The 24,699-nt window shown below is 52.1% G+C and overlaps 11 protein-coding genes across 11 annotated transcripts; 4 read left to right on the top strand and 7 right to left on the bottom strand.

Moving 5' to 3' along the window:
- Window positions 1-176: 176 nt before the first annotated feature.
- CCOS01_15801 (uncharacterized protein) lies at window positions 177-1,775 on the top strand (the record flags this gene model as incomplete). Its single annotated transcript, XM_060463939.1, has 5 exons — window positions 177-236; window positions 296-844; window positions 928-1,083; window positions 1,141-1,659; window positions 1,713-1,775. 5 exons carry the CDS (start codon window positions 177-179, stop codon window positions 1,773-1,775), a joined length of 1,347 nt encoding a protein of 448 aa, XP_060305694.1.
- A 2,141-nt stretch (window positions 1,776-3,916) lies between these two features.
- Window positions 3,917-4,006, bottom strand: CCOS01_15800 (uncharacterized protein; the record flags this gene model as incomplete). The annotated part of the gene is made up of 1 exon (XM_060463938.1): window positions 3,917-4,006. One exon carries the CDS (start codon window positions 4,004-4,006, stop codon window positions 3,917-3,919), a length of 90 nt encoding a protein of 29 aa, XP_060305693.1.
- A 2,771-nt stretch (window positions 4,007-6,777) lies between these two features.
- On the top strand, window positions 6,778-8,430 carry CCOS01_15799 (G-protein coupled receptor; the record flags this gene model as incomplete). The annotated part of the gene is made up of 4 exons (XM_060463937.1): window positions 6,778-7,079; window positions 7,142-7,346; window positions 7,404-7,619; window positions 7,678-8,430. 4 exons carry the CDS (start codon window positions 6,778-6,780, stop codon window positions 8,428-8,430), a joined length of 1,476 nt encoding a protein of 491 aa, XP_060305692.1.
- Window positions 8,431-9,472: 1,042 nt separating this feature from the next.
- Window positions 9,473-10,950, bottom strand: CCOS01_15798 (pectate lyase C; the record flags this gene model as incomplete). The annotated part of the gene is made up of 3 exons (XM_060463936.1): window positions 9,473-10,447; window positions 10,520-10,664; window positions 10,736-10,950. 3 exons carry the CDS (start codon window positions 10,948-10,950, stop codon window positions 9,473-9,475), a joined length of 1,335 nt encoding a protein of 444 aa, XP_060305691.1.
- Window positions 10,951-11,647: 697 nt separating this feature from the next.
- On the bottom strand, window positions 11,648-11,851 carry CCOS01_15797 (uncharacterized protein; the record flags this gene model as incomplete). The annotated part of the gene is made up of 1 exon (XM_060463935.1): window positions 11,648-11,851. A coding segment is annotated over one exon (204 nt), but the record flags the coding sequence as incomplete, so codon positions are not given.
- A 2,079-nt stretch (window positions 11,852-13,930) lies between these two features.
- On the top strand, window positions 13,931-14,555 carry CCOS01_15796 (uncharacterized protein; the record flags this gene model as incomplete). The annotated part of the gene is made up of 2 exons (XM_060463934.1): window positions 13,931-14,296; window positions 14,394-14,555. 2 exons carry the CDS (start codon window positions 13,931-13,933, stop codon window positions 14,553-14,555), a joined length of 528 nt encoding a protein of 175 aa, XP_060305689.1.
- A 109-nt stretch (window positions 14,556-14,664) lies between these two features.
- CCOS01_15795 (nicotinate nucleotide adenylyltransferase) lies at window positions 14,665-15,665 on the top strand (the record flags this gene model as incomplete). Its single annotated transcript, XM_060463933.1, has 2 exons — window positions 14,665-15,501; window positions 15,564-15,665. The coding sequence occupies 2 exons, from the start codon at window positions 14,665-14,667 to the stop codon at window positions 15,663-15,665; spliced, it is 939 nt and encodes a 312-aa protein (XP_060305688.1).
- Window positions 15,666-16,525: 860 nt separating this feature from the next.
- On the bottom strand, window positions 16,526-16,858 carry CCOS01_15794 (uncharacterized protein; the record flags this gene model as incomplete). Its single annotated transcript, XM_060463932.1, has 1 exon — window positions 16,526-16,858. One exon carries the CDS (start codon window positions 16,856-16,858, stop codon window positions 16,526-16,528), a length of 333 nt encoding a protein of 110 aa, XP_060305687.1.
- Window positions 16,859-17,181: 323 nt separating this feature from the next.
- CCOS01_15793 (uncharacterized protein) lies at window positions 17,182-17,541 on the bottom strand (the record flags this gene model as incomplete). Its single annotated transcript, XM_060463931.1, has 2 exons — window positions 17,182-17,406; window positions 17,452-17,541. The coding sequence occupies 2 exons, from the start codon at window positions 17,539-17,541 to the stop codon at window positions 17,182-17,184; spliced, it is 315 nt and encodes a 104-aa protein (XP_060305686.1).
- Window positions 17,542-21,769: 4,228 nt separating this feature from the next.
- CCOS01_15792 (uncharacterized protein) lies at window positions 21,770-22,624 on the bottom strand (the record flags this gene model as incomplete). Its single annotated transcript, XM_060463930.1, has 2 exons — window positions 21,770-22,405; window positions 22,544-22,624. Coding segments are annotated over 2 exons (717 nt in total), but the record flags the coding sequence as incomplete, so codon positions are not given.
- Window positions 22,625-23,113: 489 nt separating this feature from the next.
- On the bottom strand, window positions 23,114-23,715 carry CCOS01_15791 (uncharacterized protein; the record flags this gene model as incomplete). The annotated part of the gene is made up of 2 exons (XM_060463929.1): window positions 23,114-23,393; window positions 23,594-23,715. 2 exons carry the CDS (start codon window positions 23,713-23,715, stop codon window positions 23,114-23,116), a joined length of 402 nt encoding a protein of 133 aa, XP_060305684.1.
- Between the last annotated feature and the right edge of the window lie 984 nt (window positions 23,716-24,699).

Genomic DNA, 24,699 nt, shown 5'->3' with positions numbered 1-24,699 from the left:
TTTATCGTGGGGAGCTTCCCCAACCTTGCCATTACGATTTGACCTCTTTACATAGCTTCAATGTCCGCAATTTCCCTTCAAGCGCGTCAGCTTTGGTCCTGTTGGGGTACTGCTGATGAAAGAGTCGCTCGAATGTCGAGCCCACACCGCCGCTGGATTGACGAGACCTAGTCGCCATGGCCAGCTTGGCCAAATCACAACAGGGCCATTCGAGGGTCGAGGAGAAGCGCATGACAGTAAGCCTCGGAGACCCCGGCGATGAGATGATATTAGCCAGGCTGATTTGTGAATGAAGCGCGACGGCCCCCAGCCACGAAGAGCATTCATCTCTGCGTCCCAACAACGACGGTCTTCCGGGTATCCAGCATCATGGACATCTAGATGGAAACACCGCCAGCAACCTCCATCAATCCGATATCAGACTGAACCGCAGGACAGCTCACCTGGGCCGCCGGTCCTTATTCGAAGAGAATCCTCCCAAACACTGCTGGATTCGGATGAGGAGCCGGAGCTCGTCCTTCCGAAATCCATCCAAGTCGGCCCAGAAGTATTATCGGTGAACCGCTTCTACACCAACTATGCCGCGCAAGCGAGTATCATGATTTTCAGTCGGCTTCCCGAGTACTACGATGTCGATCTCTCTGATGCCAGTCACGCACGACACGCCACACACGCTGTGGCTTTAGCGAGTGCCTCTCGATCACTCCGTCAGTCAGGGCTCATGGTCGAAGCTCGTCGACATTACGGCAAAGCCATTTCGACTCTGAACCAAGCCCTGCAAGACCCAGTTGCTGTGCGAGACGATGCCAACCTGGTCACGTTGTTTTTGTTTGGCATGTTCGAGGTATGCCTGAGTTGATCCCTTGGAAGCTAACGCCTATTATGTTTCGGGCTACTTTCCGAGTGTGCCTTAGCTAAACCCAGCAGGTCATCAATGGCAAGCGAGGCACAAGCACAATTGACTTGCAAGAGAACGTATTTCCCCACGGGGCAGGAGGCTTGCAGTTATTCAAGTTCCGGGCAGAACATGGCCTGACAAACGAAGTCGATAAAGCCTGCTTCACCTTCTTCTGTCATGCGGCGGTGAGTAGCATTGATCATTTCTACCATGAGCCCTCCAACTGATCTTTCTATGACAAGTTAATGGAGATGTTCATACAACGAGACCACTTGACGCCTCTATGGTCAATGCTGGAAGAAGTGGAAACTCCGTGGGGCAAAGGCCCGGTTCTCGAGCCGCTTGTTCGACAGGTAGTCGATTTCAAGAGAGCCTTTGACTTCAAGGTGCAAGTCCAAGGTAACTTGACCAGGTTAACCGAAAGCCCCCCGGAGGATTTGCTAGACCTCATCCGGAACGGGATCGATTTAAGCAGCGACCTTGAGGCAGCCGTCGCATTCCTCGGTTTCTCTGGTGCTTCAACATGCTCCGGACAGCAGCAAAAAGTCTTCAACGGTCTATTCTCACTGTCGTCCGAGTCATCCGTTGCTATCGCGCGAAGTCATTACCGTTCCCTTCGTGTATACCTCTTAGAGAGGATTATCGAGTTACGAAACACTCTAAAAGAGAGCAGCGGCAAAGTCGCCATAAGCTTAGGTCCTATGCCGAGTTGGTCGGATGGTGTCTCTGTCGTTGAAGACGTTCTCGAAGATATCCGAACGGTATTCGGCCTAGAAGGGAAGAAAGAGGCGCCAACTGAGGGCATTGCTTACAGAACCATGACAATGTTCTGGCCAATGGTTATGGTACGCACTTCATGTTTTTCAGGCCCCCATAATGGTAGGTGGGTGGCAGAAAAGATGCTTGAGTTAACCACGAAATCGGGGTTTGGCCTCGGTGTGGAAGCTGCGAGTGCTTGAAGGCATTGCTTCAGATCACCGAGGCGTTTCACTTTTGAGACAGGCTATCGGTCAGATCTATCGGACTTATTTCAAGACCCTTTCCGAGTAGCCTTCAGCTACATCGAAAGGTATATGGAAAATGGACAGAACGGCTGGGAATTTCACGAAGCTAGGAATCGGGCACATGAAAATGCATGTATTTTTGGTCATGGACTCACGAGTCACGGTCGGAACATGGGACAGATATCCTCCCATAGTGATGGCGAACTTACGAATAAGATACCATTAATGTTTCAAAATGAGGGCAAGGATGGGTATGCATTGGAAGCCTCGAGCTGTGATGATTGTATTGAAGCGTGTTTCTGGGAGTCGTTGTTGGCAATAATCCACCGCGCATGGGATGAGAATGGTCATCACGCTCTACTACTGCTGTCTTCGGTTGGGCTTTCGGGCAAACGATACGAGCGCCAAGTGGATGGCAAGCTCGAGCATTTGAGAGAATCGATCCGGCAAAGAATATCCGGAGGATTCATCAAGGTAGATGGTGAGTCTTAGACTGGCGCTGCTACGACGAATAGTGGCTCGCCGGTTAACTGCAGCGAGGGGAGCAAACAAGCCGCACGAAAGCAGAGAAAGGGTCGAGTGATTCTGTCAAACTAAGATGAGGACGACGAAGACGACTGCTCAAAAAGGGAGGCAGCGACGCGCAGGGTTTGAGCGCATGCCCTTTTTCATAGCAAACTGCAGACGCCACATCGAGACCTGGCGGTCGAGGGAGAGGAATGGCGTGACTCTCAGCATCAACCTGGGGAGACCTTGCTTGCGTGTCTCGGCCGTCGGAGGGGTTTGGAGAGAGTGTTGGGTGAGCGCAGGAAATTGAGGTTCGCTCCCGGTACGAGTGGACAACAAGGGCACTGCGGGTTGGTTGGGGAGCAACAAGCGACAGTGCAGGATTGGCATTCTGCATCGCACGCGGAGATCACCTAGCGTCTCCAGTGTCAAGTACCTGTAAACCGGTGTCTTTTGGCATATGTCCCGCTCGCAACCGCTTAGGCTGGTGACCGTCGCTTTGAGATGGCCTTACGTGCGTTGGCCCTAATCCGTCGCTGGTCGCTCGGTGGCCAAAAGACTACAACGCAGTCAGGCGGGATGCATTTACAAGAGACAGAACACGCGGGCGATTGGATCGCTACCGAACTCTGCAACACCCATTGAGAGTCCGCATCTCGCTTCTGTCCTGGCCCGAGAAGGACAGGTAGGAGAAGCAGGTCCAGCGCAACGCAGCTGGGCAAAGCCTTGAGCAACTCGAAATTCCCATGCTAGCGTTTGCCGGATTTCTCGAGTCTGGTCTGAATGTTTGGTTGCGGGTTTCCAGCTCGAGTTGGGAGTTCATTCGGTTTCCAAAGGCTATCCCGGCAAACCAAAGAGTAGGTGAAGGAGCGGATTGTGATCCGTGATTCGTGGAGACAAAGTCAAGTCCAGCCAGCCCGTGATAGGCAGGCAAACAACAGTGCAGTGCACTTTGAAGTCTGGTTGGACATCGTAATGAGGGGCTAGTCGTTTGCTCTTGCTGCATCGTTGAACCTCACCTGCACCTCCACGCATCCATGTTGTATTCGTAGTCCATCACATCAGTTGATATGGGCGAGAGGGTGTCCCCCATTACTGCGTCCCAGGTTGCTGGCACTCGTCGATGCAGGCTGGTCCCTGTGGCATCGGTATGGTGTTTTGCCTCTATTTTCGGTCTGATGGCCTGCTGGCAGCTCAGCCATCCGTGGTGGGAGCCCCAGCTGCGGCACAGCTAGATAGACAGTGCATATCAGGCAAACGATCGCATACAAGATTGGGTGCAACGAGTCCAGGCTCCAGGTATGCAGAGGCCAAACTAAGTGACTTGGCTAGGCAATCTGGTCAGATCTCATATCCAGAGCAGTCTCGAGGGGGAGAAGAATGACAAAACCCTTGAACTCTTAGAAGGAAGATCGTACCATAAGCCGTCAGTGGGCCTGTTGTCTCGATTCGGTTATTTCCAATCAATGGCATTTTGTATCTCGATAACCGGCCACGAGGTGAGGGATCAACAGCAACGATTCGGATCCATCAACTTTACCGTGGACTTTGGAGGGGACCGCACCGTGTGCTGGATGATGACGCCTCGGGACCGCATGGTCCGACCGATCTGACCGACAAAACGGCGGGCTACGTAGGAAGATGCAAGATGCAAAGAAGGATGACGAATGAATTCTCGATATTTCGGCCGTTAACGTAGCCAAGTCCTCAAGCCACATCCACGACCGCCCGGGACATAAAGTGCATCAGGAAGGGCGGTCAGAGATTGGAAGACCAACATGCTGAAGCGGTGGTCTTGCAGGTGAAGTAAGTTGAGGTACCTATTCAGTGACCGAAAAAATCGACGCATTGTTTCTTCCTTTTCCTTGCGGTTCCTCTTGATCTGCCATGAATAGGTACCTAAGGTTGCCATGAGGTACCTTAGGTACCTCAGGGAGGCAAGAAGTGGGAGATGGCAGGAGGCAGGATGTGGAGGCAGTGAGGCAGGAAAGAGGTACCTGGGGTCCAGCCAAACGCGACTTCCTCCTGCACTGCAAGCCTGGAAGCGTGAATTGAGCGGAAGAATTGAACGCCGCGGCTCTTGGTCTCGCCAGTCATTCCCAGTCGTCCCCTCTCTCATTTCATCCAGATTGAGATTCAGACAGGCAGCCATCCGATCAACGTCTTGGGACGCACATCCAACGGGTACACTGCCGCCACGACGTGGTGGTGAGACACCAGGGCAGACAGATAATCGAAGGCGAGAGACATTCTACCCGTCTTACGTGCCTACTCGTCGACAATATCCGTAAGGCGCATCCAACTTTCTTCACCTTGCTTCGCTCCCTAATGTAGAGTACCTTATTCTCGGCCACATCATGACGATTCTGGACACTGTGGTGATCCCAATTGGGGCTTAGAAGAGATTGCCGGGTACTGGCACTTTATTTCTCACTTATTCTTCTCGTTTCCGGAAACATCAGTGACAAGCATCACTCATGTTAATCTCGTTCTCATGCTATCGGGATCGCATTCTGCTTGCTGAGCTTTCTTTCCCTCTCCCTGGTCAGCAGTTCTCTTTGTTTGCCCGGGCCACCTCCATTTGACTACCACCTTGCCCAGCCCTGCCCAGCCCTGTGTAGAAAAGAGCCTGGCGTTGGCCTGTGGAGGCTGTTTGTGAGGATGCATCTCCGCACATCATGTCTGGTTGGGTCTTGTTGATTGGCCCTAATACAGTGTGGCAGCCAAGATGATGCAGATGGATTGGGGTTTTCCATCTCACTCGCCTTACAGATCTCACCGAACCATCGTGCCGTCTTACTATCCCGCTGTGATGCCTTTCCGCCTTTTTCTCCCATGTAGAAATCATTCATCACCTTCATCCCCAGTCAGTCCAAAATCAGACTACTGCATCTCATCTCACATCCTATCTCACACTAGGACCCCGGCATCCCGTGTGGAGAGGGTTGAGAGCATCCAATATCCTGAAGGAATTCGCCCGGAGGGCATCTCATCGAGGCCCGTTGAGGCAGGTAAGGTAAGCCATCTACACATTCTCAGTCATCTCTTTCCTCCGCCTCCACCTCGACCTCCACGAATGGAAGACGGCACCTACTTTGCCTGGATAAGCTGGATTCGTTCGTCTTGTAGTTGCTTCCTCGAACAAGGTTGTGTACCAGTATCACACCTTCCCACTTCTCGTCCCTCAAATCCCCCTCTACCTCTACCGTACCTCCCCTCCACAGTGCTCTGTTTTGACTTCATCTCTTGGTAACTGCCTCCCGATGTATACGTTCCTTCTCTTGTCCCTTCCCCCCTTCTTCCGTCCTTCCCTACTTCCCCTTGACCCCTGCCCCTTCATCGCGTTCATTCACTCCCACTCACACGCGCAACCACCTCATCCTGGATATTCCTCCCTCGTGTCAACATTTGCAACTTGCAAGCCACGGCCTTTTTGATATTGGCACCAATTCCAATCAGAGAAGAATCCCGTCAGGTCTGCCTCGAATCGGAAACAGTCACCGCTTCCTTCCTTCTCGTCTCTCGATCCCGGCATTCAAACATCCTCTGCACTTTCTCTCGGCCAAGCCCCCCCCCCCCCTCCTTCCCCTGCCGCCTCAGAGAAGATCTTCTCGTACCCGTCGCCGCTCGCCATCGATCTGTCCGCCCATATCCCTTCTTCTTCTTCGCCCGTTCTCGTTCGTGTAACTTCTCCTTGCGTCGGCTCTCTTCCCCGTCCAAAGCCAGGATTTCCGCAGTCGGTCATGCACCTCAGCGTCTCGACCAAAAGTGGCTACAAGTCTAGGCTGCTGAAATTAATACATGATCTCGCCTGCCCTTCTTTCTCGACCTCTCGATTGTTTCCTTCTCGAATACGCTCGAATCTCTTCAACCCGCTCCCTACTCGCCTCCGCTGGTGCTGCAGAGGCCAGCAGCTCGTCACACAGAGCTGCCGTCCAGCAACACGGCATATCACTCTGGTCTTCGGATCCTCGAGGCTTGTACCTCCCACCGGCCAATCCTTTTCACTGCTTTAGTCTCTGTGGGTTCTCATCGACTGGGAGTTTCGGTTCTTCCTTGTGCCACGGCCGCCATTTGTGCCACCTCTGCCTTTCGAGCCACGACCTACGCTTCATCTTTCGGTCCTTTCACATATACATCAAGGGGGCCGGGTCTCGCTGCATTGCAGACTGTATCTCAGCTGTTGAGATACGGAGGCAGGTATGCTTGCAGCTCTTTCCCCAGGATGCACTTCCCTACGCAGGAGACAAAAATGACTGACCTTATGACCCAGTCGGTCTTCGAGTCGCTGCCTCAATCAACGGCTCGATCACTCACCAAAGTTACCAAACTACGTCAAAGCGAAGACCTTGGTCATCAACCGGATTCATGGACGGTCAGGACGGGCCAGTTGCCGACATGGGCGAGAAAGTGCAGTCCCTCAGCCAGTCCCAGATCGACATTATTATCGCCTTGGAAAGAATTGGCGCGTCCCTGTCGTTGGTCGGAGTCACTCTGATATTTATTACCTACTGGCAGTTCAAGCGCATTCGAAGTGTTCCAAATCTCTTCATCGTCTTCGCGTCGATTGCCAATGTTGGTGCCAGCATTGCCTGTGCCATGGGCTACGACGGCATGCGAGCTGGAGCAGAATCCGCTCTGTGTCAAGCACAAGCATTTTTGCTCGAAATGTTCGTCTTCTCCTTCATTTGGCCTTTTCTGTACAGGCAGTGCTGATGACTCGATGCAATAGGTTCATGCAGTCTGACCCGTGGTGGTCTTTCGCCATGGCTGTCAATGTCTACCTCGTCTTCTTCGCCGGTGCCAATCCTTCTTCCTTCCGACGCTACATTTGGGTCTACTGCGCTATTTGCTTTGGCTTCCCCATGATCCCAGCCGTTGTTTGTCTCCTAGTCCGACCTCGTGGCCCAGATGACCTTATCTACGGAGATGCCACCGTACGTAGACGATCTTTCTGCATTCTCGCCATGAAGTACGGTGACTAACGTTCGCAGATATGGTGCTGGATAAATCATGATTGGTCCAAACTTCGTATATTCACTTATTATATTCCCATCTGGACCTGCATTGTTGGGTCATGCGTTATTTACTTTGCCGTCGGCTACCACGTCTTCCATCACCGCAATCAACTCCACAACCTCACCTTCAGCAATACCGGAAGAGACTGCAAAGACACATCCTGTTCGGATGAGCGAGACTCAGCAGAAAAGGTACGTTGTCAAACCGCCAGGGCTACTTGTGAATTGGCGTGAAGTTGACGATTCTCAGAACCTCACAACCCGTACCGAGTTTTTCTATGGAACCGCTGTGACGGATATACAAATTACAACGATGGTACCCAGGCCTTGGACTCCCCAGGTGCCATCCCTAGCCATTACAAAGCAGTCGGACGGTCAACAGCCCCGACACCAACAGTCATGGCGTACGAGTGAAGAGGATGGACACTGTACACCAAGCCCTCGGTTCGAAACCACATGCACATCAGACCCCCCGCCACGAAAACCCCGTCGATCTGTCTTTCAACGAATTGGGGGCGTTGGTACAAAGTTCTCTGCCAGGTTGGATCGTCTAGATCCTGTCAAGCTTGCATACCTCAGAACCAGTTTCATCTTTGCCATCTCTGTTTTGGTGACATGGACACCAAGCTCTATCAACAGAGTAGTCAATCTTCTCAAGCCCGAAGTTGTCAGCTTTGGCCTGAACGTCGCCAGCGCCACAGTCCTCCCACTTCAAGGAGTATGGAATGCCGTCATCTTCTTCATGACTAGTTGGACGACGTTCAGAGACGAGTGGAAAGATAGGGGTTCTCGTCACCAGGTTCGACTTGGAAGTTGCGGTATCGAAAGTCGCCAAGGCGGCGTTAGGATCGAATTCCTTCGCAGCGATCACCAAGACAGGTTTCGAAACGGTCGCTATGGGCACACGAAAGCTATCGGCAGCGATCAAACGAGTGAACTCGAGTTGACAGTCCCTTCGGGAGTCGGTAACGTCCGAGCAATGAGAGGATCTTTTAGTATATGATTCGTCGATTGCACCTACCGGAATTTGATGGGCCACAGATGAAGATTGCCGTATGGGCGACACCGTATGATTGTGAGGTGGTTGGGAACGACTCTGGATGTCAATATGGGAAATGCTTTGGGAGGGGGTGGCGAACACTTGAGCGGGACTTCTTTGACCGAGGAGGATACCAACATTCATTCACATATCACGGAAGATTTTGGAGTCGTATATTAATCGGAAGCGTGGCGGTCGGTCACGCGCGCGATCCAAGTACTTGCAAACTGCCTGACCATGTCGGCGATACAATGTTAATCATGGCAAAATGCCATCCTGTTTCGAACAAGCCATGGATACCTTTGAACGAGATGTCTGGGAAGATTCGCAGACTAGAGCGTTAGCCAGTTCTAGCCTCTGTAGGCTCTGGTTCTGGATAGTCAAAGTTTCTAATGGCTCGACCTGTAGCTGCTCCTACTTGAATGATTAGCAGTTAGCTTCGTCTGTAACAATACGCATTCAAGTCGATCCCCCTTGGAGGCGGGCATTAACTTTCTCGCCAACTCTGCAAGACGGCAGGCGCCTTCCAGAAGGCTCATTCTTCGGATTGTGACAGGCCCACTTCTTCTCGGGCGGAGGTCAAGGCCGGGTGTTCGCGAGATAAGGTGCTTTGTTAGCCCGGAAAGCGAGTGGCTCCGGTGCCCCACCACCTGCTGCCGTCCGGGCCGGCGCCATACTCTAGATCCGGGTTCCAGCAAACGAGCATGCATGAACACTTTGTGGGAACACAGCGAAATTTGGCGCTCAGTTTTGGGACTTGAACGTTGAGAAGTTCTGCAAAGTAACAAGAGTTGAAAAAAGGCCATGGACTATGTCCATTTGAAAAAACATATATGCCTCGTCGTAAAAGTCGACAATGGGTAGTAAGTTTGGTAGGTATACACAAGAAAATATGTGAAAAAGCGCGTGCTATATACAGCCAAGGTGTTTTCTCCATAGAGATTCGGTCCCTCTTAACCTCCAATCATGCTCATTCGCGGCATCGGCCTGCCAGGCTAGAAAGAGCCTAATACACGGCGGGAACGAGCGAGTTGACGTAAATCTCGAGGTTCGCATACCCGCCAGCACCAATCTTCATACCATCCGAGGCATCATTGGGGTTCAGGCCGTTGGCAGTCTCGTAGTCGTCGGGGATTCCATCGCCATCGGTGTCCTTCTTGGCCGTGCCGGCCGCGATGTCGCCCGCGCCCCCCATGTCGGCCTCATCAGAGATGAGCTTGCCCGATTTTCCGTAGGAGAGTAGTTCCTTCACCAAAGCGGCGTCGACGCTGTCACGAGCAATGGAGGCGCCGACCTTGGCTGCGACGTGCGCGACGGCGTCGGCGGCGGAGAGGAGCTTCGCCGGGGCGGGGTAGTCAAAGGCAGTGGTCTGGATAGCCATGTTGGAGTAGCAGGTCGTCGAGACGCAGAGGGCGGCGCCGTTGAGCACGCCGTCCTTGTTGGAGTCGTAAAAGTTATCCTTGACATAGCCGCGGAAGTTGGCGTTGCCACGCGTGAAGGCCGTGACGGAGGTCGAGGGACCAGAGATGAAGTAATTCTGGATGATATTCGCGTAGCTCGCGCCCTCGGAGTCGCCCGCGATATAGCCGCCGCCACCGCCCCAGTTGTACACAGCATTGTTGATGAAGGAGTTTACGCCCTTTACCTTGGGGTTGCGCGTCTTGTTGTCGATGTAGAGGTTGCGGAAGAGGGAGACGCCGCCCTCGTTCGTCTGCATGAGCCCGCCGCAGGAGTGAGTTTCGAGCCCCTGGCCGATGATAGAGTCCGCAATGGTGACGTTGGAGACGTCGCCGTTGATGGAGAAGGTTTCGTCGCGGCCCCAGGAGACAGAGACGTGGTCGAAGATCATGTTTTTGCCGTCGGCGATAGTAATTGCGTCTTTGCCTGAGTCGCCGCCCTTGCCCATGCGGATGCGGATGTAGCGGACGATTCCCTCGTTGGAATTGGACCAGGAGAAGCCGTTGCCGTAGACTGTGATGCCCTGTATTGTTTTTTTTGGTCTTAGTTGCTCGTCGTCATGTTACGTTCAAGTTCGGATTCAGTGGTCACTTACACCGCCAGGAGCTGTCTGTCCTGCAATGTAAACATTCTTGGACACCACGATCCGGGCGTCAATCTTGATGACGCCGCCTACGTCGAATACGACGATTCGGTTGGGTTGAGAGACGGCATCACGGAGAGATCCCGTGCCGGAGTCACTGTAGCACAGAACAAAAGTCAGAGAGAGTCCTTATTTAGACACCTGGGGCTAAGTGGTTTGAGTACTTACTTGAGGTTGGTAACCTTGTACACCGTTCCAGTCCGACCACCAATCGCATTTCGGCCGAATCCTTCGGCGCCAGGGAAGGCTGAGGGAGCGGCGTCGGCACGTTCGACGACTTTAGCCGGAGTAACGGCAGTACCGGTCCAGTCGACAGCGGGGAGGGCGGCCGCGCCTTGGTAAAAGATGGCGGCCGCGGCCAACAATGTCGCGGAAGCCTTCATGGTGTGTAATGGATCGTTGGAAGGTGGGAAGGTCGAAGCGAGTGGTGGGGGGCTAAAGTGAGAAAAGGCGAAACGGAAGCGAATGTACCAGACAATCCCGAAACCAAACAAATGGGTTTGGGTAGAAATGAAGCTTGAAAAGAAGCTATAACAAGGGGGGAGCCGAAGGGATGGAATGGATGGAACAGCACGCGTAGCAGGATAGCGACGAGATCTCCAAGGCTTCAAGAGGAGAACCCAGAGCCAAAAGATGGGACGAAAAAAGGAGTATTGGGTTTAGTTTTGTAGGTTTCGTTTCTTGGTTACTTATGTAGCACCCTTGATGGACAGCTTCTTCGCGGTGATGATCCACCGGGATGGGTGGTGTGGTGGTTGCTCAGGGGTGGTGTCTTGCTTGTCACCACCCATCCCCATGATCCATTCCGCCTTGTCAGTTTACGGGAATTGGAAAGGGGCGTGTATGCACATGGGGGCGGGACGGAGGTCAGCGCCTGTAGGCTGTTGGTGGCATTGAGCCATACATCGGTCGTGGTAGCTGGTTCGGGGATGCTTGGCCGCACGGGAGGTGATGTAAAGAAGCATAGAACTCTTGCACCTGGTGTATTTTTTTCCGTTTCCATTGATCTAGTCCCGGTGATCACCTCCCAGTGTGAAGTCACTTACGGAGGATTCAGACAATTCAATCCATTGAGCACATCTAGCCTGCCTGATTCGGACTACAAGTAGATGTATCTAGAGGCGATTGGTGGGAAATGGGCAGAAAGTTTGAGCTCCCAAGGGGGACGGCGGACGGGAGGCGTCCTCCGAAACGGGCAGAAATGGTGGGGAATCCCTGGCGTTTGGGTGATATTGAAGGGGCAGAGGACGGAGCCACTCGGGGCCGGGGTGTGGTGGACTCACGGCGGACGGCGGAGGATTTTTGGTTTCTCAGGTTGATGATGGTTGCCGGAGAGTTGTTTTGCAGTTACATGGTGGACATTAGCTTTGTTTGTGAGATACGAGTGCGCAGAGTGCGAGGCTATTCTTACCTTACAAGGAGGCCATAGGTAAAGTCATACGGTGGAATGGGTTAAAGGGGGAAGCTCTTCGGCCTTGCGCATGTCCCATTCCCATACTACGTACGAATACCCGGTACACGCCTACGGTGGTAAATCTGCAAAGTGAGATGCTGGATTAAGGTTGGATTAGGATGCTACTCTGCATCATTCGGCCGATGACTTTCCCACCTGTCAGACGTCATTCTCGATAGTGTCATACATGATTTGTCCAGGTCTGTGATGCGTCAATCGTGACAGCCGATAGCCTACAAGAATGAGAGCTGATGACTCGAAGGCCCTTCTCTCGTGACTTGGCTTTCCTTTTTGACAGTTACGATCGGAATCACAGTCTGAAGGGGTAGGTGACCAAATTGATGTGAACACGACACACTTCACCATCATCTCATCGACGCGTTCTTGCGATGAGTAAGACCCGAAGCCATCACCTCAGGCGGCAAGCCTCTAATGTCAAGGTTTACGGTTCAGATTACTCCATGAGGGTTCATCACGCCTTGCCTGCCATCCGATCTCACTTCAGACGCTGTGGCCAGTGAATGTGGCTCATTCGAATTTGTGGCTGAGCGAGACTTCCTCATTCCGACAACCTTCGGAATCTCACTCAATCTGGTCAACCTTGACTCGCTTGGTGAGATGTGAGTGAGTGCGGCGATTGGCCTTCTCGCCGAAAAAGCTTTTGTCACCTTGGGCATTTGCTTGGCAAAATCGGACAGCTCGTGCCGGGGGAAGCTTGGGGACCGTCTTGGCCGAGGCGAGTGAAACGGCAGCATGGCAATTGGAGCGCTGAGAAGCGCTAAGAAATCCCCAAAGCAACAGCTGAGAGAATGCTCCGTACTTTGTACCTACGGAAACATAGGTAGGTAGTAGCTAGAGAATGGGAGCGGCGATGTCGGAGGCAGGGGAGACGTTGCGGTCAAAAGATGGCACTGCGGAAAAAAACCTTTTCTTCCCCAAATGCGCTGTGGTCACGAGCCGTTTGCTTGAGTCACGTGGCTGAGAGATGTCGAAGCTCTCGACCGACTCAGTTTCCCTTGCACATACGCACACGCGCGACAGGTTTGGTGTGGTTGGGGTAGTGAGACAGCATAAAGCGGGTGAGGAAGCTGGGGCACGTGTTCTTCAGACTTAGGTATGTCGATCTCTCGAACACAAGAAACAGGACTCATTGCTCTGCTGAGTAAATTGTTAAGAATTGACTGTGTTGACCGAGGCTACTATTCGATACTCACGAATAAAGGGCTTGAATGAGAGATTGATGCCTCTGCTTGAAAACTACAGCTAGAGCTGTTATGCGGCTGGACGATGTTGTTCAAGGCAGAAGAACAGCGTCGGACGGATGCAGTGCGAGGTAGCTCTGGGCCTGCCTCTGGGCTTGCCTTCACTAGAGCATTGCAGAGTCGACGTTTGTGACGAGGGTTGCTCAGCGGCTGACGGTGTTTATTCATCGGAAATTCCTGAACTCATGAGCCAGGTCTTTTCCGGGCGGTTTCCATTGATTACTTTACTTTACTTCAAGGTCGGGTAATGGGTAAGCGCAACCTGCCGGTGATAACGGCCTTTGCCGGTCGACCGTTCGCACCTCGCCTACCCCTCACCTCGGTACTGGACGTGACATGCATCGTAGGCCTCCAAAACAGCCTCTTATTGGAGTTATCTGCCAATGCGTACTTTTGTATCCAAGTTGATAAGTAAAGATATCAGAGAATCAGAGAACAGAATAATATGAACAACTGAATTATCATTACCGACAAGGTAGGAAGCCCCGAAAACGGAGATGCCGGGCCTGGAGCAATTCGGCAATGGTACCGGTCTTTCTCCGATGTGGCCGATGTACAGCCCCGCCAATCACAGAGTATCCCGCGGCGGGGTGTTTGGATGACTAAACCTAAAGTACCCTCCAGGTAGGCAGCCCCGCTAACCCCTCGATGCGAAGCACCTGCGTCCCGCCTGCACCACCAACTGCGACGAAGGCCGTAACGCCGCACTGCCGCAACGCTGTCCCACGCACCCACGCACTTCCCTCTCCCACTTCCAGTCTCTCACTTCATTCCCTCCCCCCGGGCCTTTGCGCTTGTTCAGAACCAAAACGAGATATTTTACCCCCCCAGAAGAAGGGCAGACTCAGTGTCATTCTTAACCTTAGTCACGCAATCCCCGTCCGGAACACAGAAACTCCAAAACACACCCCTCAGCAACCAGAAACGTCCTTTTTACCGTCATCCCAAGAAAAACCTCCAAGCTCACTGTTCAATTACTTTGGCCAACGTCAACTTTTCAACAAAAGGCAAAAAGTACGCTTTTTATCGCATTTCATACTTGATCTACCATCACTGCATGACGTACTCGGCGCGAGGCTGACCAATTCCACCTCTTCTTTTTCTTCACAGGCAGATCCCGTCATTCTCCGTCCCCCGTCCCCTTCCGCCCGCTGCTGCCTTTGGCCCAGGCACCGACCGAACCGATAGCCACATTCCGAGACACCGAACCCCTCAAGGAACATTACGGAGCCCTCGCCGACCTTCCCTTAGCTCCTCCCCGCCCTATCCATAGTCGATACCCATTCTCTCCTCTCACAGGACCTCCTACCATCCAACCTCGTCATCCGACCGACGACCGACAACAGAGACCCAGCAACCCAAGGGAACAGAACAAAAAGTTGATGAGAGCTGGTTTCCGGCTTTTCTCGCCCCCAGCCTACTACCACCGTCCGCCGACCTCTCCTCTCCGGCGTCTCAGCACGCCGCGCAGCAACAACCCCTTCGCCGCGTCCATCACCGCCGCCGCCCGCCCGCGAACCCTCACAATGGTCGCCACCCCGGAGGAAATCGAGGCCATGGCGCCCCCCGGCTACTCCTTCCCGGAGCACCGCCTCCGCCTCCAGCAATCCGAACCCGACCGCGAGCCCCTCGTCCTCGTCGCTCCCGGCTCCTACAGCCCCATCACCTTCCTTCACCTGCGCATGGCCGTCATGGCCGCAGACTACGTCCGCTACAACACAAACTTTGAGCTCATCGGCTCCTACCTCTCCCCCGTCTCCGACGCCTACAAGAAGCGCGGCCTCGCACCCGCCTGCCACCGCCGCCGCATGTGCGAGATCGCCGCCGAGCAGACCTCACGCTTCCTCATGGTCGATCCCTGGGAGGCCGAGCAAACGGCCTACGTGCCCACCGCCCTCGTCCTCGACCACTTTGAGCACGAGATCAACGTCAAGCGCGGCGGCTGCAACGGTAAGCGCGTGCGTATTGCCGTGCTTGCTGGCGCCGACCTGATTAACACGATGAGTCAGCCTGGCGTCTGGTCACCTTCTGATTTGAGACATATCCTGGGTGACTTTGGTGCTTTCGTGCTCGAGAGGGCTGGTGTAAATATTGACGAGGCACTCGGTAATCTTAAGGAGTACGAGGACCAGATCTACTACATTCCGCAAGTCGTTCCCAACGATGTTTCGAGTACCAAGATTCGATTGTTGCTGAGGAGGAATATGAGCATTGACTACGTGAGTTTTCCAAAAAGTTATTGCATACGTCTTGAGGTAACCAACGGCTAACATATATCTAGCTCATCCCTGCCGAAGTCATCAAGTACATTGACGAGCACGGCCTCTACAACGAAGACGACACAGCAACAAACGAGAAGGGAAAGGAGAAAGAGGTACAATAAGAATGATTTTCGATTTCTTCTAAAATGCTGAACGAAAGGTATTTCGGACAAACGCCCCGTGGGAGTTTGTAGAAAAGAAAAAAGAGGAGAGAGCGAGACAGATGCGAGAAGCGAGGGACATGATCCCAGATCCAGATGAGACAGAAAGATCAAAGAGCAAAGAGGAGGAGAAGCAGGGGAACAACTGGCGTGGTTATCAGCGTTTGGGTTTTATGAGACGACGGCACAAAGTCTAACCATTTCATTAACTGTTATATTTTTTTTCATGGGTTTAATTAGGTGCATAGGGCGGGCTTTGTTATGAAGAGCGAGATATCTATATCTCGAACTACAGGGACTTCTCCCATTGAACAACCAAAGAGTCTGCATCCCCTCGTCGGGGCCGTTAAAGCCTATTTCGTTTTCAACCAGGTCGTTGACTATCGAAGTCTTGAATCATGATACTTAGTATCCGGCGGTCAGAATTCTGAGGAAGGGTGTTCACAGCAGGGCGGGCTTGCACAAGACCGCCGGAAGTAGACAACAGCGCCATGTTTCCAGGCATAAGCGACTGATCAGGAGCCTCGATAGGTGGCTGCCATGGTTCGATGGGTATGCCAGGCTTACGATTGGTGTTCAGCAGCCAAAGTGGCACTTCAAGGGTGCTATCTACAGTCTACCTGAACCAGATCACCCTCTCCACAACCGCTGACAAAGTCGCCAGGCCCTTGAGACGAGGCCCAATGTACGCATCCATATACATCGTCTTTCTTTTTTGGCTTCTACTATCATGTGATGGCCAGTTGTCTCGAAACTGCCTATTCTGCGATTCGGATCGCGCTCTCATCGTCGAGATACCTGACAATATCTGTGATGGGAGACTAGTGGCTGAGACTCCCAAGATTATAAGGCTTCCAGTCAAAGTTTGCGTTTATCTTCAGGTTCCTCCCCTCAGGATCCATATGGATGGAAATCTGGAAGCGGCAATGCCGCGTAATGGGATTGTTGCCAGCACCTGTGGTGATGATGTCGAGAAGCATAAAGTCACCCCGTCTTAGCTCGAATTCAGAAGCAAAGTACCTAAGCGTGAGCTCATGGACACAGATATTCCCGATTATGGGCAGCTGACAGAGGGTGCAAGTGCCGTCCTCGGTCGTGAGGCGGCAGTCCATGCCGTCGTCGGAAGCGTAGCGAGGCTTGCAGACTACATGCATTCTCGAACCGGGGCAATGACTTCAAGAAGTTTTAGGAGCATGTCTTACAGAGTCTTGTTGTTCCGGTAAAGATGGTCAGCGACGATGCTCTAGCCTTTTGGCGATGTGACTGCGTTTCTGGCAGACCAATGCTATCACTTTGCCGATATTCTTGAAGTTCTCGTCAATGTGGGGTGGGATGCCTTCTCCAGAGCCAAAACTCTCCAGGGATTCTCTCTGCCCTTCATTTTGTTCTGGAAGATAGACTGCATGTGGTCGGCAACATCTCTTGGGAATATTGATGCTGGCGGTTCGCCGGAGGAAAGCCTTGTTATGTTGATAGATCAGGAACTTGATCTGCAGGTGCCCTCCAGGTGGTGACTAAAGCCGCTATAACGGAGGTCATCCAGGAGGCTGGTGACTCTAGGGAAGTCGCGGCCATTGCTCCTTACGAGCACGCCCGGGTCGGAGATGTCAACAAGGACATTCTTCTTGCTATTTCTATCCTTATAGCCCAGCGTCACACGGGCGGACTCGGTGCCACCGTCAGTGGCGAGTTTTTCAAGTAGCTATCTTAGCTTCAGATAATCCTAAATTGGGATGGAAGAGGATACCGATCCCAGCTTCAATCTGCGGAACATTGGACCATTTCTGACAGGCCCAGGATAGACGCCTGACTGAATAGGGAGACCGATCATGGCCATGAATCAGCAGATCGACGACGAACAGATGATAGTCGACAAAGCCTGGGATCCTCCTGAGAAGGCAGACAAAGGCGTTGCCGCGTTGGTGATAGAGAAAGGGCGAATTTCGGCGTCGTCTATAGGCTACGTTAATAGAAGGAACTACTGTATCACAGGAAGAGAAATTGAAGGCCTCAGAAGACTTTCTCGGAAGAAACAAAGAGCCTCTCTTCGGCAAGAATCAAGGGTTTACAGTCCCCTCTTATGAGTGACGGTTTCAGTTTGTTTGTAAAGTTGCAAAGAACGTGATGGAAAGCTAGGAAGGTCAAAGAGAGGAATGGTATAAACCCTCTTCAGACGCTTTCTTTCAGATGGGGAGTCTCTGTTGAATTTGGTGCACGTCACCAAGGGAGCACTCGGAAGATGGCAAGACGAGGGCATTCGACGTCAAGGGCTTGCGACTATGTGTCCGTGACCGGTGAAGTCTTCGAAGAAAAGTGAAGAAGGGAAATATATCCACTCACATTAATTTCACTCTTATATTCAGTACAATACAACACAGTAAGGGATCTTAGTGAAGTAGCTAGGGTAATTCGAAGTAGTTAAATTGAGTGTGTGGAATAAAACGTCCATTAGACGTATTGGACAAACCCTAATTTACCCTGTGAGATTCTTGCGACACTTGTAGATTTTCACTATCGGGAAGCTTTAGAGGAGTGATTTAGATTCTCTTGTATACATAACTTATCCTAAGTGACTGCGATTATACCGAGACATTCATTCTCTTCGAACCAGGTTCACGGCGGATATGTCAAGTAGACCTTGAACAACTCGAAGCAACAACCCTATTCCCAAGTCACTTTAAACATCATGAAAATTGAATTGCATATGCATTTGAATAATTGAAGTAACATATGACTTTGAGCGTAATCTGATGACCCATCTTGCCCTCTCTGTATCTTAGGAGCCAAACACCGGAGACCGATAACAGCTTTACGATGACTACACCATAATTGCAGGTTGCGCAAACTCGCAACTCTGAATCAATAAACAGAAGCCCTATTCTCTGGAGTTTACGACTCTACAGAGCTATACTAATAAACTCTGCAGGTTCTGCAGCTCTAAAAATTCAAGACCATTTGAATCATGAACATTTCAGGAAGCTCTGAGCAGAGGAACATTTGCTCGAAAATTTGACAGAACGGACATTAAGAGACGGGCTTAAAGCATTTTCTTCAAACTTTTAGCCTAAAAAATAGCGCTGAATAAGTATAAACCTATTGAAAATTGGTCACAGGGTTCAGGAGACGATCATGTTGTGGTCACTCAATTGGATTGAAAGAGCTTATGGATGGGCTGCTACGACTTTTAAGCCCAAGTGAATTAATTCCAGACACAACCCTTCCACGAGAGAGCCCGAGTTATTCAAAAAGTTTATACAAAACTGAAAACATTCAACTTTCCATGACCGAGTCTCTTCGCATGAGAGAATCTCTTCGCATAATGTTGGCAACTTTTGAGACCGAATGCGAAGATGATATCTATGTATTTTCAAAGCCAGAAACGACGCAACATCAGGGTATTGGAAAATTGATTCGAAACATGATTCTAATCCAGTGATCATATCGTTCGTTAAAGCCACATTTTACACATACCGCGCCAGAACATAAACTCATAGGTAATCTTTTGGGTTCAGCCAAGGCATCTCACATGGCTTTCCAGGGTCCAGTATGAGGATGCTCGCTAGTTTTCGTTCTCGTCATCATCAACGTCCAAACGCTTGTAACTCCCAAACCAGTAAGCGTCAAAAACACACCAAACCCAACACGCAATATCTCCAACTCGCCCCCAAACCTAGAAACCACATGCAGACGCAAGACCGGGGGGGAAATATCGAGCCAATGATACTTCTACTACCCACTTTCTCAAGAAACTTAGGAGTTGAGTCCGCCGGGCAGGATTGACTTTCCACTGGACCCCTTCACACAGAATCGTACATCGAGTGAATATCCCCAGGAGCCTGCCAAGCGGACAACACGCACATTTGCACATGCAAGACGCAGGCCCAAAGTGTAATACCCCAAAAGCGTCAGCATGACCCCTCTGACTACCTTACACTAAACATGCTCATCCTCTTGTTGGTTCCCAGCATCGAACCCTTGGGACCCCTTTCTCCAAACCATGAGGAGGGAGTGAAGTCGTCATAACATGATACCGCTACAAACATTGAAACTTTCCAACCATCCTTCGAAGAAATCCCACTCATCTCACCCTGCTTTGTTGGACGAGGGATAGCGTATAATGTTCTCCTTTCATTCTGACTGAACGTGGGCAGTCTTGATCTCATCTCAGCGTGGGAAAACTCAACCACGAAACTCACTACAGTCACTCAAACCATCAAGCCTGAAGTCCCGCGCGCTTATCCCACATTTTCATGACGCGTATCACCGTGGAAGCAAACTAAACCTAGATGCCGATACTAACACCAACCAGCCAACCAAGCGGAAAGGAAAACCTATCCGAAGCCATTCATCCCACTAAGGACAATACCTCCAGAAAATGCAGGCGCGATATACGTAGACAAGATAAAATCCACATCTCTTGTTTGAAGGGGCTTCACTCGCGACGCCTTCGACGCCGTTGACGCTTCTCCAGAGGTAGGAAGATCGTTGCCTACAACAATCGTAAAGTTTGCCACTGCATACGGCGGGGATGGGGGGAGTCAACGTGGAAACCCCAACATCCAACTCTCATGGAACCACCTGGATGAAATCCTCCGAAGAGAGATTACATAGAAACAGTCATGGAGAAAAGCTGCTAAATTGCTTGTCTTCCATTTACCCACCTGGGCCACCACCAGCTTTGGGCTCAGACTGTCAGCTGAGTCAAGCTTTTGAAAACCCATTGGGCCACTACTACGTTTGAAGACCGTTCAACGTTGCACTTGCGACTCGATACCAGGTTTTCCCCATTTGAAAAGCCGGAAACACATGTACGGGTTGGCTCGTTACGATTTACAAAACTTACAATAAACTTCTGACTCTCCACAACATATCGATGTACGGCTGTTTGAATCTCGTATGCCGGAGCCGGGAATTGGAATTCTGGCTTGCAGATACTCTCCCGGTGAGTAGTACCTGGGAAAATCCACGTGGGGTCATGAGATTGCCATTGAAGAGATTTCCCAGTTTCTTTGTTCTCCATGGTTACGCGGGGCCGACGCGAATCTCACGCAAACGCCAGAATTTCAACGCGTTCCTTTTTGGGGATCCAGTTCTTTTTGGCCGAATAATTGGATCGTCATCTGCAGTCTGTACTCTGTTCCAACAGCAATTACTGGGGCCCGGTTCAGCAAAATCCCGGACAGCTTCCGAGCAAAGTAAATGTCTGCACGTGAGATACTTCGTACAGATAATGCCTTACCGCGCCCGACCGCCGAGAAAGGATCCAAGGCGGCGAATGCTTTTGGGTAGGGAGGCGGCGAGCAAATACACGTTGTTGGTGGGGTGGCACAGAGGAGCTGGTCACGATCCAAGGTTGACGTTGCGACGTCCTCTGGCGGGCAGAAACGCTTAACTTACTTACTCACCTCGTGGCAACGGAAGAAAAAAGAGGCGAAAGCAGAAAAAGCCAAGTCGATGTGCACCAAGGCGGCGCCACGGCACCGGATGGCAAAAGGCAGGGTGACGACGGTAACACGAGAAACGGGGACTCGCGAAATCGCCGTTGCCTTCCTCCGCCGCCGCCGCTGGGTAGCAACTCTGTGACCAACTCGCAAACTGGGCTTTGGTCCCGACGGGCGGGGGAAAAGAACCAAGAAACAAGGGAGATTGCGCGTCTACGGTCATAGGAAGTCGCCGTCCGGTCTCATCTGACCCGTTCCGTGGCCCCGGCATTCATGCCGTCCGGGACGCGCTTGCATGTGGTTGTGTGGAATGTGATGTACGGTGAACCCAATCCCAACAAGTACGGCGGAGAAGAACCATTAACCACGAGTGTCTAATCAGGACGACATTGTGCCCGAGAGTCGCTAGGGAGAAGGAGGGACAATAGATACAACCGTGCGATAAGGTGACCTGCGCGGGAGACGAAACATGGCACAAACGATAATGCAGGGAAGCCGCTGACACTGGTGGGCGGCAAGAGGAACGGCCATGATCCCACTATTATGTTGCCTGTGGTCCGAATTTCGTAGGATATCCCGGGTCTCTCCCCGGCTTGGGGGCGGAGCAGAACGGTTTATGCGGTGTTAGTCTGGTGGTCGAACATGCGAATGAAAGGCCTTTCTGTCGAATGATCGTGGACAAGTAGGACAGGAGACATCCTGTTCCTGATATGTCCTGCTGATGAGATGTGAGTAGGAATCATGATAGGGCGTCGCAGTGCGAGCGACGTTGTAGTCTTGCAACGATATCCTCCCGGAACCTGACCCGTCCACGCAGACGTGGAAGAGTGCAGCACTGACAACCACCCCTTGGATTTTACTTTTGGATGACGATCCCCATACCGGGAATGCCATTGGCCGGAGACGATCGGCTGAGTCGGGCTTATTGTGGGATCGTCGCTTTGCTGTTCTGAGTGCCGGGCGTCGCTCTTCATGCTGGGCACCGCCGATCACTTGTTCCCATTGCCTCGTTCGGAATCTGAGGAGGGGGAATGGGGTAGACTGATTTGGCAAAAGGCTGTAGAGGAAAAGGGAAAGGGTCCTTTCCAGGTGACAGGGGAGACGGAAACATTGTGAGAAACCGGTTGCGCTAGCACTGTACGAGCCTAGAAGATGGTGCAATTTTTTGGGGACCTTGGGCTTTTGCAAAATGCCATGCTCGCATTCCTGCTTTTTAGAGCCCTCGCCAGGTGTCTTGCCGGAAGCTGATATGGGTACGTCCTTGTTGTTGACGTTTTCCCATTCGGGGAAGATGTTAGTTTCGGACGCCGAACACAAGAGAGATGTTGGTCTGTTGCCGGGGAATGCTAGGCGAATTTGCAACACGGCAGGCTGTGCGTTGAGCAAAAAACCGGCTGCTTGGCCGCGTTTGTTGGAATAGTCAGGAGTGGACAGATGGAGACAACTCAAAGGTTGTGCGATGGAGAAGTGGATTTGGGGATTTCGCAAGTGGAACCTTTGTGTTCATCCTACCATTGGACATTGGCAGCCCGCCAACACACGATGCTATTGCTGCGAAATTCAGACCGCCTGACGATATGCACGGGACACAGTGATGATCCGTCCGTTCACCATGCCCGGTGTACATGAACGTTTAGGACGTGAGTATCGCACAACAATGGAGAACGGGGGGCCGACGATGATGATGATCTGCTCCTCACCAGCGGTGGCGGCTTAGCGAATAGAGATCTGCTCTTAGCTTCTGCCAACGGTGGACATCAACCGCAAGCCTGAGAGAAGCGTGTTTCTGGTGGTACAATTGTGCGAGTCCTATCCCAGACGGCCAGTACCAAGCAATGGCCTTCACTTAGCCCCCGGCTGAAATGTTGAACCATGTGAGAGAAACGTCTGAATACATCCATTCGCACGCAGGTTTGAGAGAGGATCGTCTGTTGCTCTGTTGCGGGGAATTGACGAGGGCTCCCATGCCTATATTGCCGTGCTTGCGAATGCCTCTGATACCCATAGCATATTTGCAAATACTGCGAGTCTATTGCTCTGCTTCCTCTGCCCAAGAACGTTGACGTGTAGTTGAGGTGGTGAAACGGCGCCGGTGGGCAGCATGAAAAGGAATTCGGGATCCACGGTAAGACGCTTGAAGAGGTCAGAGACGTCGTGTACTGCGTAAGTGTTGGATGACGGCGACGGTTGGGCAGAAGGATTGACTCGTGATTTGCCGGAGCGGTGCAGGGAGACAGGCTGCCAGTTGCTGCATGGCGAGAGGCAAAATTGAGGGAACGAAGCAGACGATCTGAGAGGCTGATGAAATGAAAGACAAGTTTCGGCCGCTGATCCGATGACATCACTCGGCCGATGCCAGGGGCTCCGGGGTACCTTGTCCGAGGCCCCTCTCGGTGTGTCAGGTTTCCTGGTGGAGGTGGTGGTGGTGGAGGAGAGTTGAGAGTTCACAGCCTGTAAGATGCAACGGTTGTGGCGCCGGGATCATTCTTGGAGGCGCAGACGGGCAGAATGCCAGAATCCATGGAGAGCAGTCGTTCGGGTGTGTTCTCAGCCGCCAGCAACCGCGTCATAGCTAAGGCAAACTGCGTGAGGGGCACGAAGTACTCTGTAACTCGCTGAGGGCAATCACCAATCTTTGTGTTTGAGGGCGAGAAAAAGAGTAAATATCCGTACACACGAGGTTCGTCGATAGTTTGGGAACAAAAATCAAAACATCCCTGAGGCCGACCTATCGTACTGTAAGGTATCAGTAGACTCTAGAGAGCAGGGAGGAGGGCTAGTGTATCAGGGAGAAAGGTGGCCCTGGAAAGAAGCGTGGAAGTGTAGCGAGAGAGAAGAAAAAGCCATCCGAGATCTCAGCCTGTCTCTCCAGGGTCCCTGCATCGGAGACACACAAAGGATATGCTTCTTTCTCGGTTTCTTGCTCAGCTATTGGGTTTTCCATTGCGGTCAGCGCATGCAAGTACAGCAAGCAAACAGGCGAGCAAGCGGCTTGCTCTCTCGGTTACCTGGCCGGTGAGCCTTTCCTTACTAGTTCTGCCTTGTGCTGCCTTCTTTGTCCCTGCCTTACGCAGTGCTCCCCGTCTCTTGTTCCCAGTCGGACCCGTGGCGCTGGCCAAACTAATGTAGTGTGCAAGCGCAACAACTAGTATACATCCTGTACAACGTCGCGCTGAATATTACCTGGGTCGGGCGGTTGTTCTAATGTAGGAACGGGGCCGAGAGGGTCCTGGGTGGGTGGGGAGTCACTGGACGACTGAGTTTTGGGGGCCTGCCCTAGTGGGAGGGAAAGATCCTGTCATCTTTTGCGGACGGCGGTCGGTATCCCGAGATGTGACAGAGTGGTAGGTATCGTGGGTTTGACCGCTGGCGGCTGCTACCGTTGGTCAATGTCTTGAAATAAGCATCGTGGATGCCCAAAGCCGCGCAGTTTCGGCTTCCGGCTCTGCGAGGCGTGGTGACGTGAGGTTCGAACTGAGCAGAGTGTCGCTGGTGAAGAAAAGAAATTCTCTCTTCGCCATGTCATTGTCACGACATGTCGGTCCTAGGGCGAG

This window comes from Colletotrichum costaricense (assembly GCF_030867565.1).
Source record: "Colletotrichum costaricense strain IMI 309622 chromosome Unknown Scaffold_25.1, whole genome shotgun sequence".
NCBI lineage: Eukaryota > Fungi > Ascomycota > Sordariomycetes > Glomerellales > Glomerellaceae > Colletotrichum > Colletotrichum costaricense.
This window is presented reverse-complemented; position numbering and strand designations above follow the sequence as displayed.